The 17,206-nt window shown below is 42.2% G+C and overlaps 1 protein-coding gene across 1 annotated transcript in view; it reads right to left on the reverse strand.

Annotated features, from left to right (window-relative positions):
• LOC106731742 (mucin-2-like) overlaps positions 1 to 17,206 on the reverse strand; it is a 68,543-nt gene that overhangs the window by 3,709 nt on the left and 47,628 nt on the right. The window contains exons 33-47 of the mRNA XM_075928792.1: positions 16,037 to 16,842; positions 11,227 to 11,395; positions 10,009 to 10,256; positions 7,168 to 7,351; positions 6,806 to 7,007; positions 6,020 to 6,198; positions 5,287 to 5,356; positions 4,390 to 4,490; positions 4,221 to 4,252; positions 3,677 to 3,857; positions 3,363 to 3,467; positions 2,965 to 3,005; positions 2,244 to 2,363; positions 1,638 to 1,736; positions 866 to 994 (exon numbers count right to left, since the gene is read on the reverse strand). Coding sequence (XP_075784907.1) covers positions 866 to 994; positions 1,638 to 1,736; positions 2,244 to 2,363; positions 2,965 to 3,005; positions 3,363 to 3,467; positions 3,677 to 3,857; positions 4,221 to 4,252; positions 4,390 to 4,490; positions 5,287 to 5,356; positions 6,020 to 6,198; positions 6,806 to 7,007; positions 7,168 to 7,351; positions 10,009 to 10,256; positions 11,227 to 11,395; positions 16,037 to 16,842 — 2,666 coding nt within the window. The remainder of the gene's footprint in view (positions 1 to 865; positions 995 to 1,637; positions 1,737 to 2,243; positions 2,364 to 2,964; positions 3,006 to 3,362; positions 3,468 to 3,676; positions 3,858 to 4,220; positions 4,253 to 4,389; positions 4,491 to 5,286; positions 5,357 to 6,019; positions 6,199 to 6,805; positions 7,008 to 7,167; positions 7,352 to 10,008; positions 10,257 to 11,226; positions 11,396 to 16,036; positions 16,843 to 17,206) is intronic.

Genomic DNA, 17,206 nt, shown 5'->3' on the forward strand with positions numbered 1-17,206 from the left:
ATGAAAATATGCTACCTCATACAAGATGATCCTGCAGATTACGGTGTATTAGAACATCATAGTTTACTATTGGTCAGTTTTTAAGCTATGACACACTAATTGCTTACTATAAATCTCAGGACCCATCAATAAGTAGGTAGTATATGCACCATATGTTCCTTTTGTTTGATGGAAAAATGTTTCAAGAAATTAGTGCAAACAAAAAAAATAGAATAACCAGGGCTTAAATTCCTATATACTATTTCCCAGAACCCCTCCATGTCCTCCCCAAGTGGAGCTCTGAAGTTCCCCATGAGGCACATCAGAGCACACCTGACAGGTTTGAAGATAAATGCTAGCGCTCCACTGCAGACAGCACCAACTGAATTGGAGCCCCAATAATAACAGTTAAAGCTGCTCCTCTGTCCAACACAGGCTGGACCTCCCTGGTCCGGGACCCTCGGCGCCTGACCAGTCCCAGATGCTGGACCAGAGGAGGTCATCTCTGGCCCCTTTGCCACTCGCCCCTTCAGCTCTGACCCAGACTGCTGGCCTTCCAGCTGGCTCTCCACTGGTACTGGCCCCACTGCCCTGCCAGCTGCACTGGGCAGCTGTCACTGCCATGGCTCCATTGCAATGTGCTGGCAGCCCCACTGGCGGCTCACTGTGGGCTGCCAGCCTCACTGGGCTCCCTGCTACTCACCCTCCATTGGGACTCTTTGGTCCCGCAACATCCATTCCTGACCACAGATGTGCCAGACCAGAGAGTCCCAGTTTACAAAGTTTCAATCAAAGTAGAGTCTTTTGTCTCTGTTTATAAGAGGGCTGGATCAAACTAAAATGCATTGTCAAACAGGAAGAGGGTGAATGTCCCAAATGTACTTACAGGTTTACAGTTCTCCTCACTGAACGCTGGGCAGGTAATCTCTGAGGTGGAGGAGATGAACTGACCTTTGATCAGCACACAGCTATACACCGTGCAGTTGTTCGTTGGATCAGTTTGCATTTGCCCAGGCTGTATACAAAAAGGAAATGCCGCATACGTAGAAACATTCAGAATAGGTTCAGACAGAAATCTTCCTATCTTCTTTATAGACACTCCTCATTTGTCAGCATGAATATACTAGACAAATATCTGTCTTAGTTAGTGACTATATTGTGGGGCCCCATGTGTGAAGGGGATCTTTGGAATTTCCATTGGGAAAGAAAAATCCCTGAGTGGAACCAATAGATCCCAAGTCAAGGAAAAATAACAGGGTGAGATTCTGATTTGGGATACTAAATAAGAAGAGCCCTTTACTCAAAACGAGCAACACAGTCGAATCATGTTCAAGCTCTTGTGTCACCTTTCCACTTCTTGGTCAGAAAACTGCAAGAAAGACTCTTCTCATAGTTTTCAGATACCAGAAAAAACCTTGTGAGAAAATCTGATCTCATAAGCTCTCCAACCCCATCTTTCAGAACCAAGATCAGAGAAATTCACATAACTTTCTTTTAAATGAGTAACTGAATTTGCCAATGCACATTGGAACGTAAGCTCTGATTCTTCCCTGCCCTCCACCGCTAACTTCCATGTCTTTTCTCCCAGTGAAAACTTTGAGGAACACAATAGGAATGCTACAAGGTTGGTAGACTCCTAAGAACTGCAGCATACTTACACTTAAGACGAGGGAAATGCCGTCATTCTTTTTGACAATACATTTGGTCTGCTCACATTTTGGACAACATTCTCCTTTAATATCTTTAAGTTCATATCCCTAGGAATTAAAAACAAAGCTCTAGGTCAAAAGTGTCCTTGAGAAACACATGCAAATGTAATAATGTGAGGACCAGATTAAGGCTATCTGTAAAAACCCAGCTAAATTGAAGCACTGTTTTTAATGATTTTAAGGTTTTAATGGTTTTAAGGATAATCTAAATCTGTTGCTTTTTGTAATAGATGGAGATCATCAGGTGAAGAGAAAAGGGATAATGAAAGCAGACAATAAATGGAGGCAACAAAGGCTTCACCATGCTCAGACGTCACTTTATCTACAAAGTATTTTTTACATCATTTGTTAATCCTCACACTGTGACTATGATGTTCTTAAGGATTATTATCACCATCCTGAAAATGAAGAAAATGGATTGCCCAAGAAGATTCAGCATCAGAGCTGGAATTAGGACCTAGGATCTCCTGCCTTCCTCTCCTTTGCTTCGAATACCCCTCTCTCACTCACAGCTACTTTGCAAGGAAATGGGACGAAGAGATTTTCATGACTTACTTGTGAGCATCTTGTATTGCAAGGAATGTGATGACATGTGACGATATTCTGACCAGTACTGTTCACATTCTCAGTGCACAAGCAAATCTCGCACTTATCACCAAGGACTGGGGAACCAGGCTGGATTTAAAAAAAAAAAAAGTTCTGGTATTAGCAGGGCATGATGTGCCTGGAGACATATTTCTAATATCCAATACCTCCCCCCTCTCCATAAACAAACAACTTCTAAGGAAACACATCACGCATTCTTAGAGGACAAATGTTCATCTTATGCATATGAATGGAATAACTTAGTACTTGCATGTATTAATAAATAAAACAGAGCCAGCAGAATTATAGGGGGTTGAAATGTGGCCCTTGCTCATTTCCTTCCATTTGTGACAGCAAGGCCTTAACATAGAGAAGCAAAGTGCTAGTGTGAAAGGTACACTGACTTTCTAGGGGTATGCACATTGAATAGTAAAATCAAATCTTTACATCTACAGTCTGGCTGATTAGAACCAGTGCTTCAAATACTCATGCAGAGACTTTCTCTGAAAAGTGTTTAGCTCAGTGTAACACATTCATCCCTGATGGCAATTTGTGTGTGTGTGTGTGTGGGGGGGGGCTTTAAAGGTGTATTGTACCAAATGCAAACTTCCTCAAAATACATCAGTAAAAGGGTGCTCTTGACACAAATGTTTCATCTAAAAGTCCTTTGAATGAAGAAATGGAAACTTACCAAGTACTCCGCATTGTCATGCACACAAACCTTCTTGGGGGCTGTGAAATGAAGCAGAGGCAGTATGGATTTTATAATCCCAATCATGCAAATTTCTTCTAATCAGAACACCAATGTTCAAAAGGGTAACCCAGATTCAATATTTGCAATGTCAATTGTGCCATACACGGACACAAACATTGCAATGTACAATTTGCACTTATAAAAAAGGAAGGCTATCTGGTTTGAATATCAATAGTCCAGATTTTACATCTCAGGTTGCTCACTGGGCAATTACAAACTGGTTCCTGCTATATTTACTGGAAATGGTTGATTCATCTGCCTTTCTGGTTTGTCGGCCTCTCCGGTTTCACGAGGCATACCGGAGCAATACTGTTATATGTTTAAAAACGACTTACCGCATTTATACACAGGACAGCACATGCCATTTGGAATGCTCGATTCAAGTTGATAACCCAGTTTACATTTAGGAGGAATGGTTGTGCAGAGGGCCACATCGCATCCTGCAAAGTGAAAAAGCCAAGAGAAATGTAAAATAACTGCTACGGAGAGCAATATGCCACTTAGCAGGGCTCAGTCTAGGCATTTAGCAGTCCTGGGGCTCACCAAATATTCTCAATTAATTTAGCACAAATGAATAATGCAACTGTTATTGCAAAAGAATGTTGGCGGGGCATTGGTGTGCTGTAAATGAAGCAAAAGGGGAACTTACTGCAGAAAGTTCTGTTGCAACAGATGTTGTCAGAATTGACTTCAGTGACCTCGTAAAAGCCTTCATTCTTGCAGCTTGTTTTATCCTCTTTCTCTTCACATATGAGGGGCTCACATTTAATGCCACTTCCACCCTCCAGGCAAATGCAGTTCTTACAATCAAACTCAAAACGTTCCCCAAACTGTCATTAATAAAAGAGAAGAAAGCGACTGACTGAATAGTTTGTAAATAAAAACAACCTAAATCTGTTAAGTGTAAGCATGGAAACGTGTGTATGTGTTAGGAGGGAACAGAGTGGAATTATAAATTAACTATTTTGTAGTCTGGAGACTGATTATCAAGAACTATCTAACGGCAAGTTTTGCCACTAATGTGTAAGTCAAACCACAATAAATATAAAATCAAGGGTTTTCAAAATTCCACTCATCTACTAAATATGCGTATGGATGAAAACCTGGGAGTCTACACAAAACAGGTCTAGTTGGGAGGAGACACAAAATATGTAACTCCCTTTCCCCCCAAAAAAGGGAAATGTGTAACATACCTCTCTAGGTTCATTATCTGGTCCGACACACCCTGTAAATAGAGAAAAAATAAATCTCCTTATAATTGATATCATGGCAGATAACCAGCTTCAGAATTATATTGTATTCATGACCTGGTCACAACAAAAAGGAAATACACCTGCATTTAAACATGGTAACACAACCTACCGCAGGTTTTTACACAGACATCCACACCTCCACCATAAGGCATTGTTCCATCAGGACAGAAGCAACCTTCCATGTGATTGGTGTAGTTAACTGCAATTTGGCTATAGAAAACAAACAAACAAACAAACAATCAGCATTTATAATTAATTACAGACACACAGTGGAAGGTGGACCAAATATATTGAACCCAAAAAAGATCAGGGAAAATTTGCATATGTAAAGTTTACAGATTGTAAATTATTTTGATTCTAATCTTAGTTTATTTCACTATACAGTATTTGACTCAGCTGTATGGGTTGTGCAGTAACAAGATCCCAGGGCAGATACAATGATAACCAGGTTAGAGACTGTTTTGCAGATTTTTCAGATTTCTATTTTACATCAAGGCTGCGTCTAGATTGGCAAGAATTTGCGCAAATACTTTTAACAGAAAAGTTTTTACATTAAAAGTATTTGCGCAAGAGAGCGTCTACACTGGCATGTGCCTTTACACAAAAGATTTGCTTTTGTGCAAAAGCATCCATGCCCAGTGTGGACACTCTCTTGCGCAAGAAAGCTCTGATGGCCATTTTAGCCATCGGGCTTTCTTGCGCAAGAAATAAACATTGCTGTCTACATTGGCCCTCTTGAGCAAGAATACTTGCACAAAAGGGCTTATCCCTGAGCGGGAGCGTCGGAGTATTTGCACAAGAACCACTGATTTTGTACATTACAAAGTCAGTGTTCTTGCGCAAATACAAGTGGCCAGTGTAGACAGGCAGCAAGATTTTTGCGCAAAATCATGCCAGTCTAGATGCAGACCAAGATTGTTAAATTTAGAAGTTCCTCTTTTCTCTGTGGACTATCTATCCATGGCTAGATGCATTGGACATGACTGGCAGGAAAGTAGCTATTTACCTTGACTTGCAGGTCACCTCTTCAACAGGACCACAGGCTTTGTATACTCTATGTGATGGGCATTTAAGAGCTTGAATGGAAGAGATACAGAGAAAAATATTTCAGCAAGACCATCAGAAGCAACCCAAAACGTTTATACTTTTGCCAGTCTTCAAAAACAGATTGGAAACAAATAGATTTTAAAATGTCAGACTCATTCAGTAAGAATGAAGATCTGACTGAGAACCTTAAATTCTAAGAAACTCAGACTTAAGGGAAAAAGCCATTTATGAAAGGTATCGCAGGATCTGCAGGTTATCAGCGATTTTACATAAAGCAACATATGCAAAGCAACATGCCATTTTTCTGTGCCAACTTAAGGGCAGGATTTGCTTTTTGAATACAAACACTTTGGATGGCTAGGGTTTCTTAGGGCCAAATTTTCAAAGCAAAACCAAAGCACCAGCAAAACCAAGTTTACTTCCCATTAAATATTTAGGCACCCCTGTTGTGTATGCTCAGGTTTTTCCACAAATGGATTTAGCGCTTTTTGGGCACAAGAAAAATAATATACGTTTTTACAGGATCATCTATTTTCTCCCCTTTGAAATCTAGGCAGCAAAATTATTTCAGCACAGCTTAGAAGTTTATTACACTCATTATGGACTTGGGGAAACCAAATAACTCATTAACACAGGGGAATTGAAGCAGACAAATTATTTAAGTGAAATGACAGAAAAATGTCTCTACTTACCGCAGGTGCCATGGGTATAGCCTCTCCAGTCAACACAGACACCCTGGTCAGCACAGATGGTAGCGTAAATTTGCAAACTAGCACACTCAAGTTGGGAGTTTGGAACAAAACAGCTGTCGTAAATGCAGGCACTGTAGTAGTTATGGTAGTTAACAAGTCTATGGCACTTTTCAAACACACTAGAAGCAGAAACATGTAATTAGTTACTATGCTTAGTTCAAGGTGCTGGATGGCATATTTTAGCAAGGGGTTGTACTGGGACCACTGGAAAGGACTCATCCATGACAGAGCAGCATTTCACTGGAATACAACCTTCCAATACACTGAGACCTTAATCTTTATACTATCTCTCGCTCCAAAATACTGCATCCCCCTAGTGGCTGGAGGAATCTAGTGTCACCATGAATTAGAGTTGTCAATAAAACTTGGTTTGAAATGTCCCGTCTTTGAAGCCACATTGTGAAACTTAAGCCCGAGCTCCCTTTGGCTTGTCAGGGGATCCATATCGGCTGCTGAGACAGCACAGTAGAAGAGCCAAGTGGAAAGGGCTGGAGAAGGCCAAGGAAGCCAAAAAGTGTATGAGAGTGTCAAAGAATCAGTAAGAAGCCTGAATGGCAGTGAGGAAGTTGCAAAGATGAAAGCAGAATAGGAGGGAAGTTAGAAAGAACAGAAGGTAGGGAGGGAGCAGAAGCAGCTGCAAGAAATGATGAAGCAACAGCAAACCTGCATTTCAGATTTTCACGGAATTCCAAAATTATAGGTCTGTACCACTGCTGGTGTATTTACCTTCCCTTAAAGAGCTCACAGAGAGCAGATGGTTTGCAGGTATCTGGGACAGGAGGAGGGCTCTGTGTCGGAATTACGGATGGAGTGCACTGTGGCTTTTCGGGGTCATGAACCACCCAATGGTCCGCCATGGTTTCACAGCTACCGGGGAACTTTCCATTAGGTAGCATACAGTCATCTGTTTTGTTGTTGTTACAAGTTCCTAAAATTGACAAGAAGAAGAAGGATTCACACACCAATTTTCCCCATCACATAATCGTATTTACATCCATCACAATGAATCAGCAACAAGTCTCTTTTACTGCCAGAATTTTCATTTAACTTTTATATTTCGGTCTGAAGGTAGAAAAATAAATCCTTACCACACTGCCCTTGGGTGTTATTGCCAAACAGATGGTAGGCCAATCTAACTGAGAAAGACAAGCCATTGTAGCTTACGTTTACCCCAATTCGCTCAATTTCCACTACATAATTTACGCCTGACTTAAAGACTTTCATGCCATATTTTTCGTAAGGAGTAGCGACTTCCTGACCATTTACTTTCACCTAATGTGCAAAGAAAAAGGAGAAGAAACATACCTTTACATTATGTTCATTAAAATAATCTATTGATCATTAACTTGTACGGGAGATGCAATGTAAAGGAAAGTAATGTGCTTATGACTCTAAACTTCCTTGCTATCTATTTCTGAAGAGCTGTAAGTTTCTTTGCATGTGACAGGAATGTTGAACTCCCTCTCTAAGGCCCAGCAAAGGGCTACCTCCACCTGGGGATACATGTTCAGAATATGGGCCTCAGGACAAGGTGTGCCATACTCTGACTCTGAGCCTCTATGGGTCGACCTGCTGCAGGGTGGCCAGGGAGGAGTGACTGCCCCGTGCCAAGGCAATCCTTTCCCCCCAGCTCTAACCCCTCTGCAGCCCCACTATGCCACAACTTGTCAGGGTGTGCAAGGGTTCCCTAGTCTTCAGTGGGTCTGGCACCAGAGTGCTGCCCCCATCTCCCAAGACAGGCTGGGAGGCCTTGATGTCCCATGGGCAATGTCCCAGACTGCCTGTGCTTCTCCCCTCCCTCTCAACACTGAGGGAGCTGCTACAGGCGGGTGCATGGGGAGGGTGGTGACTTCTGCCTGCCTACAGGGGAGGGGAGTAGAGTGAGGGCAATTGGCTAGCTGCTTGCCATTTGCAGAGAATGCTCAGTAACACTGCTGAAATCTGACTAGGGCGACTCTCCTCGCCGCCCCTTTCCCTAGCTGTGGATCTCACCTAGGCCATTTCCTTCAGCCTCTACTGCCATGGCAACCCAGCCCCGATAACTATCTGGCTTCTCATTGGCTGTCTGCCCACTTAGCTCATGCAATGGCAGAGCTGGTTGCTCCAAAGAAAGGGAATCCTTTGATCTACAGTCATGCAATAAATGAAATGGAATGAAATAGGGGGAGGAAAAAAATCTTATTATTTACAACATGTGGTAGGCAGAGTGCAGCAGTTCCCACATGAAGGGGTGGGCCACCCAAGAGGGGAGTAAGAATGTGACAAGAGAGGGATGAGCTGTGAGGGAGTCTTTGGATAGTTTTTTAACGACCTTGGGCCGTCAACCACAGAAGAATGGAGCTTGAGCAGAAGGGGCATGCACACCCGGGAGGCAGGGATAAAGGGGACAGCTGGAGTCCCACCATCTCCCACCATCCCTGGGAGGCAACCCATGCTCAGGCTCCCCCCTCATATCTGACAGGGAGGCAGGGGGGCTCGGATGCTCAGCCCTGGAATGGCAGCCATAGCACCGCCAAAGCTATAGCACAGAAAAATAATAACAGTCATTTGTCACTTTGCCTCCCTTATTTCTGCAGTGAGGTGAAAAGTGATATTGACGCATATCACTGCCACCCTGTGCTGGTGTAGTGCTGCCTGGGTGGCCGTGTATGTACTTGGTGGGAGGGCACATAAATGACTGTCTATACAAAGAAGCTGGGCCCAATCAAATAAGTGTGAGAACTGCTGGCCTAGTACATTCCCCTTGTGGTCATCTAGTACTGATAAGTTTTGCTCTGTCTCAGGAGCCAATGGGGAATGTAACCATACTGTTGTTGTTTTGCAACATTCTACATGTAGTGACACTTCTACAATTGCCCACCTTAATAGTCCAAAATCCAGCAAAGAGCTGATGATGAAAAATAAGATGAAGAATTCTAAAAGTAAGCACAGATTTAACCTCATTAGTCCAGCATCCTCAGGTGCCGAACCAGAGAATTTGCCAATCCACATTAGGTCTATATTGTCTAGCAGCATTACCAACACTTCCACTGTTTATTGGTATTTAGGGGTAAATTAGAGCTAAATAGCAGCACAGAACACTGAGAGCCAGGACTGGTGGCTGTCAACAAACTTTATGGGAAGTTTGGCCACACCCATGATAAGTAGATATCTGGCTAACTAAAATCATGCTGGATCACGGATGTTGCAGGACTAGAGAGATTCATCCTGTACTTCCAACATATTTTGAAGAAGACAGGTTATAAAACATACCACATCCCAATCCTTGGAAATGGGACTAAACTGATGACGGCTTTTGAAGTATATAAAAAGGAAGCATTTTTACCCATCCTGAGGTGTGAATACTATCAGCAAAGCCATTTTCCAGATAAGAATGTATTTTAAAAATATTTTGGTCTACCACTCTGATTCCCATCTGTAATTCAAATGTAATTTTTTGTTCAAACCCTAATATGATTTATTGCCCTCCCTCAATCCTGCTTTCCAAGGACAATGGGATGTTTCTTATTCATTGGATAACACTTGGCATTTATTATTATTATTATTATTATTATTATTATTATTCCTTTAGGGTGTTATCCACATTAAAATCCTTTAAAATCATATTACAAGATTCCATTTTATGTTGTCTGCTAAGATGGATTTCTCCATGGGCCATATTTTGATTGGGGAAGGGATTGTAAAGTTCTGAGTCTCAAAAGGTGGAGAATTTCTTTCAATATGCAGAGGAAGAAGTGTTTCTATAAAACTCCATTAAAACAACCCACAGAGTAATTATTCTATTTTCCTAACATGGTGTTCAATGTGATCAAGTCTGAATGTCATTAGCTTATACAAGTTTGAATCTGATTAACTGAGGGCAGGTACAAGCTGCACATCAATATCAATCTGAGCAAATACGTGTAGGTTTATTAGTCACTTTTCAATACCTGTATTATGAAAGGAAACATTTTCAGAGTCTTTACGTGCACTTCCTGGGTCTCGTATTTCACAATGAGCGTGCGTGGACAGGACACTTTCTCCCGTGCATCACAGTGATAGTTGTCAATGTAGACCCCAAAATTGTCAATCTTTTTGTGAATTTCTTCCACCAGGACATATGTGCAATTCCCTTGGTAACTATAGTACTGTCCATCAAAGGTCACATAATGTGGGTCTCCCCAGCCAGTGCAGTAGCCTGTCAAGAGATTGAGAGTTAGTTTAGCTGCAGAGTTAGAGCATGAATAAGGGTGTTAGTAAGTGAAAGAACAATTCATCCTACTTGAATGGGCATTAAATAGAAATGAAAGAACCTACATGCAGTGAACAACAAATAAGTAAAGAGAATTAATCTAAAATTTCAGTTGGAACATTTTCCATATTTAAAGAATCAGAACTATTTGTTTCTAAGTTTACAGGTTCCATTTCTGGGAACTTACAGTTTCAGGCAGGACAAACAGAAATACCAAAAATTCTCTGAACAAGGCTGTGCTTGTGCTTTTTCCTACCAACTTGAAACCCAGTAAGTGCCATGAATCTCTCTAGTAGGCCTTTGTGCTTGAGAGAGCTCCAGCCAAGCTTCTGGATCAAAGAGCTCATGATTGTTTCAAGCAGCTGGCTCAGAATCCAAATTTAGCAGCTTAGGCCCATTTTTAATGTTATCATATAGGGTCACATTCCATCACTCTACTCTTGCTATGCAGCCCCTTGCTATGAACGACTGCAATGGGATTACTTGTGTACTGAGCTACCAGTCAACCTGAATAGCTAAGTGGAAGAATCAGGTCTGTACAGATGGCATCATTCAGGGGAAAAAGGGGCCAGAACCAAACAATTTTGAAGAGCAACATACTAATGCTTTTTTCATTGTTACCCTTAAGGTATGTCAAAGGCTCTCACATACTGATTTGTAATTTAATAATCCAAATAATTTAATAGAATAAAAGCTAAAATGAGAGTGAAGAGTAGACCACTTCACTAAATGTAAAAAGCTGGTGTTGGGATGGAGCTAGGTAGGGAACCTATGACTAATCTAGCAAGTGGTCCTACGGTTGAGACTGAATTTCATTGCTAGAGATATGAGGGGTTGATCTTGTACAACATCTGTCCCCACTACAAACATTGCAGCTCTTGTAACTGTTATTGGTCCCTCAGAGATAAACACTTACAGTCACACTCCCAGTGCCAGCAGCATTCATCCCACACCACCACAGGAGTGAGCCCATTGGTACACTTGGGCTTAGGAGGGTTTTCACATATGGTCGTTATCATCTCCCATTTATTGTCTTTGTTGCATATTAACTCCGTGCAGTTACATGGCCAGTAGCTCTCACCTGGCTGGATTTAAGACAGAAGAAGAAAAAAAGTGAGACTCAGAATAAAGCCATTAGACTACTAAGGGGAAAAACTGGAGTTCTGGAGATTTTACATAGCTTTATATTTTATCTTTATTCCAAACACATATTTGAAAGTGAGAATAAAGCACCACATGGCCATCAAGGTTTCTAAAATGAGATTTCTGCATTAATATGGATTTATTATAAGCACGGGGCCAGTCACCAGCTTTTTGTCCCTTCACTGGGGCACAGTGTAAAACGGCAGCTGCATCGGAGGTATTGAGTACTAATAGACCTTTTGGAAACAGTATCATCAGTCAGCCAATAGAGGCATCCCACTTTATTGTGATGTCACATTTCACAAGGGAAAAGTAAAGGTGCAGTGACTATGCCATGCCTGTAAAAGCTGTGTGCACTTGAATAAAGTCCTTAGTGCAGTGATTCCAATCTGCTGTGGCTAGAAACAAATGCAGCTCTTCAGAGCATTTTAAGAGGTACTACCCACGCATGTTTGATTTGAGCGCCCCTTTCTGTCCTTGTCTTCAGAGGCCTCAACACAGTGAAACACAAAATAATCCAGCCAAATTAATATTAGTTAGATGGAAAAATCTTTATATACGCAAAATATTAGAGGATCACTGTGCTAATGAATTAATTAAAATATCCTTCAAACTGCACATATGCTAGAACAGAATGGTCTGCTTTCATAGACATGATAAAAATGAAAAATCTACTTACTGGAATGGTAATATTACCAGGTATCATACATCCAGGTGTTGGAGTAGATGTCACTTCGGGGGTGGAGGTGGTGGTAGGTGTTGTTGTCCCTGGTGTAGTGGTAGGTGTCAAGGTGGTTGTGGTAGTGGTGGTGGTGGGGGTTGATGTTGTCGTCTCTGGGGTAGATGTTGCTGTGGTGGTGGTGGTGATAGGAAAATCAGATGTAAATATCAAAATCATTTGTAAAAACAATTACTATCGGAAATAAATAAGCTACCCTTACAACATTGCCTATTATGAAAATGTTCTCTTTGACAGAAGGTATCATGATTCCAAACAACGCTAAATAACAAATATAGAGAGTGTACAGAGCATTGCTATGTCCTGGATTCTTGAAATTCTACCTGAGTTTCATGCAGACTATGTCTTTCTCATAAGAACATCTGGGTTATTTACTAGACTTTACCATGACACTGGTAGAATCAAGGACTGCACATATTTAGGGAAAAGATAAATGTGATAATTATTATGCATAGCCAGTGAAGCAGCAATAAGTCCTTCCACTTAAGCTGAACATGTGGGAGAGATGTAGGAATATGAAACCGAGCTGGATGTTAAGTGTATAATTATATTAATTCCTGTGCCCATGAGTTACTCAGTATCACTTGCCTAAACAGCAGTCACAGAAATTGCTCTACGCACTCTTTAAAACCTGTTTCAGCCTTCTGAGGTTTGGAGGAATGGGTTTAGGCCCAGCTTATACAGGAACTTAACATGCTTCTTACCCCCATGTACATCAGGGCAGGATGTGTTCCAAGCCAAAACAATGGTCACTATTATTTTATTCTTAAATCTCACAGAATACCTTGGCAATACATATTTTTAAAATGTCGATTAATTTCAATTTTCAGCTAAAAGGGTAGCTTGTCTAAAATATTCATTCAAAAAGTGAGAGAGTTTTTTCCAGTTGATGCAGTATTTTACGTTATTACTTTGGGGTAATAAGAATCACGTCCACACTTAAAGATAACATTAACATTGGTAACACTAACTGTGGGCAGTTATTCTTCAGTTCCTATCTGTTGAAGTACTGGTTATGCTACCTTTTCAGTAATCTGTGGAGTGGTAGTAGCAATAGTCATACATTCTGGCCAGCAACAGGTGATCTCATAATTGAGACAGACAGGGTTTGGAAACAGGCCCTCTGTTCTTATTAAGAAATTTACTTGAAAATCTTAAAAAACAATGAATAGTCTAGTAGCACCTTGAAGAATAAACATGTAGATGGTATCATACTTCAGATGACTGTAGTATTAAAAGTCCAGCTCCAAGAATAGATAAGGGAAGGCGGGGAGTGGGGGGAAAGGAGAGGAGGAAAGAAAAAAAAGAGGAAAAAAGTAGTGAATTAGATTGTTCAAGTAACAAGGGGCTGATAAGAAAAATCTAATTCACTACTTTTTTTCTCTTTTCCCCTTTCCTTTTCCCTGCCCCGCTCTTCCCCCTCCCCCCCTTATTTATTCTTGGTTCTGGACTTTTAATATTCCGGTCATCTGAAGAAGTGGGTTGTGCCCACGAAAGCTCATGATACCATCTACATGTTTTGTTAGTCTTTAAGGCTACCTCCAGACTGCATCCCTCTGTCTGCAGAGGGATGCAAATAAAGCATTTAATGAGCCCCGGATTTAAATATCCCGGGCTTCATTTGCATACCCACATTCCAGCACTGTGTCCATCAAGTGCCCTTTCAAAAGTGAAAGTGCTGTGTAGCCGCAGTTCTGCCGACAGTGGGGAGCTTTATCCGCAGATCCTGTACTCCTCATTTTTTGAGGAGTACAGTTTCTGTGAAAAAGCTCCCCACGGTTGGGAGAACCACATCTAGATTTCACTTTCATTTTCGAAATGGTGCGTAATCGGCACAGTGCCGGAATGTGAGTATGCAAATGAAGCCTGGGATATTTAAATCCTAGGCTCATTTGTACTTTTGAAGTGCTTTATTTGCATCCCTCTGCTGACAGACGGATGCAAACTGGAAGCAGCCACCAAGACTATTTATTGTTTTTAAGTTTTTCCAGTTATCTTAGCTACTCCTCTGCAGCTTTTGTTACTTGAAAAGGTTGAAGAGGTTGTGGTGATAACTGCAATGGAGATATAAGAAGTATCACTATAAGCATTCCAATTAAATGAAAACAGAAGTTAAAATACCATCAATATTCAATTCAGGATTTGTTTTCAAGACACTAGAGTTGCCTTCAATCAGTGCACCAGACAATTGTCACACTTCTTTCCTAATCCCAGATATGCTCATTAGATTCAGAAACATTATCATCACGATGAGAACAACAGTCACATCAGTGCCTGAGGCTCTCCCTTTGCAGTTTAAAGCAACTGCTAGACTGTGTCTAGACTGGCAAGTTTTTCCGCAAAATCATCTGCATTTGCGAGGAATCTTGCCAGCTGTCTACACTGGCTGCTTAAATTTCCGCAAAAGCACTGACAATCTCATATAAGATTGTCAGTGCTTTTGTGGAAATACTATGCTCCTCCCACTCGGTCAAAAGTCTTTTTCCGAAAAATTTTTGCGCAAAAGGGCCGGTGTAGACAGCAGAGATTTGTTTTCTGCAAAAAAGCCCCGATCGCGAAAATGCTATCGGGGCTTTTTTGCGGAAAAGCGCATCTAGATTGGCACGGACACTTTTCCACAAAAAGTGCTTTTGCGGAAAAACGTCCTGCCAATCTAGACACGCTTTTCCAAAAATGCTTTTAATAGAAAACTTTTCTGTTAAAAGCATTTCCGGAAAATCATGCCAGTGTAGATGTAGCCCTAGTGTTTAAAAACTTTCCTAGTTCAGCATGATAAACCCATGCAAAAGAATAGGTATAAAAAGTCATGGCAAGACATATCTCTGCAGTTTCTATGCAATCTTTGTATAAACAACTCACCTGAAGTAGTTGTTGCTGTGGTGGTGGTGGTAAGAGGTGTTGTCGATGGGGTGGGTGTTTCAGTGGTGGTAGTGGTAGGTGTTGTTGTCAATGGGGTGGGTGTTTCGGTGGTGGTGGTGGTAGTAGGTCTTGTCGTCGATGGGGTGGGTGTTTCAGTGGTGGTGGTGGTAGGAGTTGTTGTCGATGGAGTGGGTGTTTCGGTGCTGGTGGTGGGTGTTGTTGTCGATGGCGTGGGTGTTTCGGTGGTGGTGGTAGGTGTTGTCGATGAGGTGGGTGTTTCAGTGGTGGTGGTGGTAGTAGGTGTTGTTGTTGATGGGGTAGGTGTTTCAGTGGTGGTAGTGGTAGGTGTTGTTGTCGATGGGGTGGGTGTTCCAGTGGTGGTGGTGGTAGGTGTTGTTGTCGATAGGGTGGGTGTTTCGGTGGTAGTGGTGGTAGGTGTTGTTGTCGATGGGGTAGGTGTTTCAGTAGTGGTGGTAGTAGGTGTTGTTGTCAATGGGGTGGGTGTTTCGGTGGTAGTGGTGGTGGTAGGTGTTGTTGTTGATGGGGTGGGTGTTTCAGTGGTCCTGGTGGTAGGTGTTGTTGTTGATGGAGTGGGTGTTTCGGTGGTGGTGGTGGTAGGTGTTGTAGTCGATGGAGTGGGTGTTTCAGTGGTGGTGGTGGTAGATATTGTTATCGATGGAGTGGGTGTTTCAGTGGTAGTGGTGGTAGGTGTTGTTGTCGATAGAGTGGGTGTTTCAGTCGTGGTGGTAGATGCTGTTGTCGATGGAGTGGGTGTTTCGGTGGTGGTGGTGGGTGTTGTTGTCGATGGAGTGGGTGTTTCGGTGGTGGTGGTGGTAGATGTTGTTGTCGATGGAGTGGGTGTTTCAGTGGTAGTGGTGGTAGGTGTTGTTGTCGATAGAGTGGGTGTTTCGGTGGTGGTGGTGGTGGGTGTTGTTGTCGATGGAGTGGGTGTTTCGGTGGTGGTGGTGGTAGATGGTGTTGTCGATGGAGTGGGTGTTTCGGTGGGGGTGGTGGTGGGTGTTGTTGTCGATGGAGTGGGTGTTTCGGTGGTGGTGGTGGTAGATGTTGTTGTCGATGGAGTGGGTGTTTCAGTGGTGGTGGTGGTAGGTGTTGTCGATGGAGTGGGTGTTTCGGTGGTGGTGGTGGGTGTTGTTGTAGATGGAGTGGGTTCGATGGTGGTGGTGGTGGTAGGTGTCGTTGTCGATGGAGTGGGTGTTTCAGTGGTAGTGGTGGTAGGTGTTGTTGTCGATGGAGTGGGTGTTTCGGTGCTGGTCGTAGTGCTGGTGGTAGGTGTTGTTGTTGATGGAGTAGGTGTTTCAGTGGTAGTGGTGGTGGTAGGTGTTGTTGTTGATGGGGTAGTTGTTTCTGTCGTTGTGGAGGTGGTGGTAGGTGGTGTTGTCTTTGGCGTGGTTGTTGCTGTGGTGGTGACGGAAGTTGTTGTTGTATGAGCAGTAGTTCCACATGTGATTGAGCAGCAGTTAACGCGGATCTCATAATTGAGACACATAGGAAATGACACTACGGGTCCTGGCATTTGGTCTTTATTATTGCAGACAAGCCCAGTGGAAACATCGCATTTCACTATTTGTCCTAAATCTTCAAGTGGTAACTCAGGATATTTCTCAGCTCTGCATTCTATATCTATTGGCTGGTCACATATCGCTGAGTCGTTCGGTTTTCTTATGTTTTCATAGGTTTCATAATCACCAGGGTTTGTGGTAAAATCTGGGTAACTCACATCAATCCAGTCAGACCAGGAACACACAGTTACATCGTTAGGAGTGCATGGTGCTGCAAGAGAACAATGGAATGATGATTTTAGAAAGAAAAGAAACATGCATGACATAATAGTGATGTTAGTGGTGCTAAAAATGACTCACTTAATACACATTTGGTCCAAAACAAATAATTAGTGTAACCTACAACAATTTGGAATGAGAGCAGGGTTATGAGCTAATCTACACCAGTTGAAATTGTTAAGTGCTTCAGTGAAAAACAGCATGATCCGAATCAGGCTCTGAATGTGCTAAATTGGTGTTTCTTATGCACAGAAAAGAATGGAGCATGAACAGTAGTTTCATGTGAGAATAACTTGGAAGAGGGAGCAAGATTGAGCAGACACTCTACTTTATCTCACAGCCTCTTGTTAATTGCT

Source organism: Pelodiscus sinensis, chromosome 4 (assembly GCF_049634645.1).
Source record: "Pelodiscus sinensis isolate JC-2024 chromosome 4, ASM4963464v1, whole genome shotgun sequence".
Taxonomy (NCBI): Eukaryota; Metazoa; Chordata; order Testudines; family Trionychidae; genus Pelodiscus; species Pelodiscus sinensis.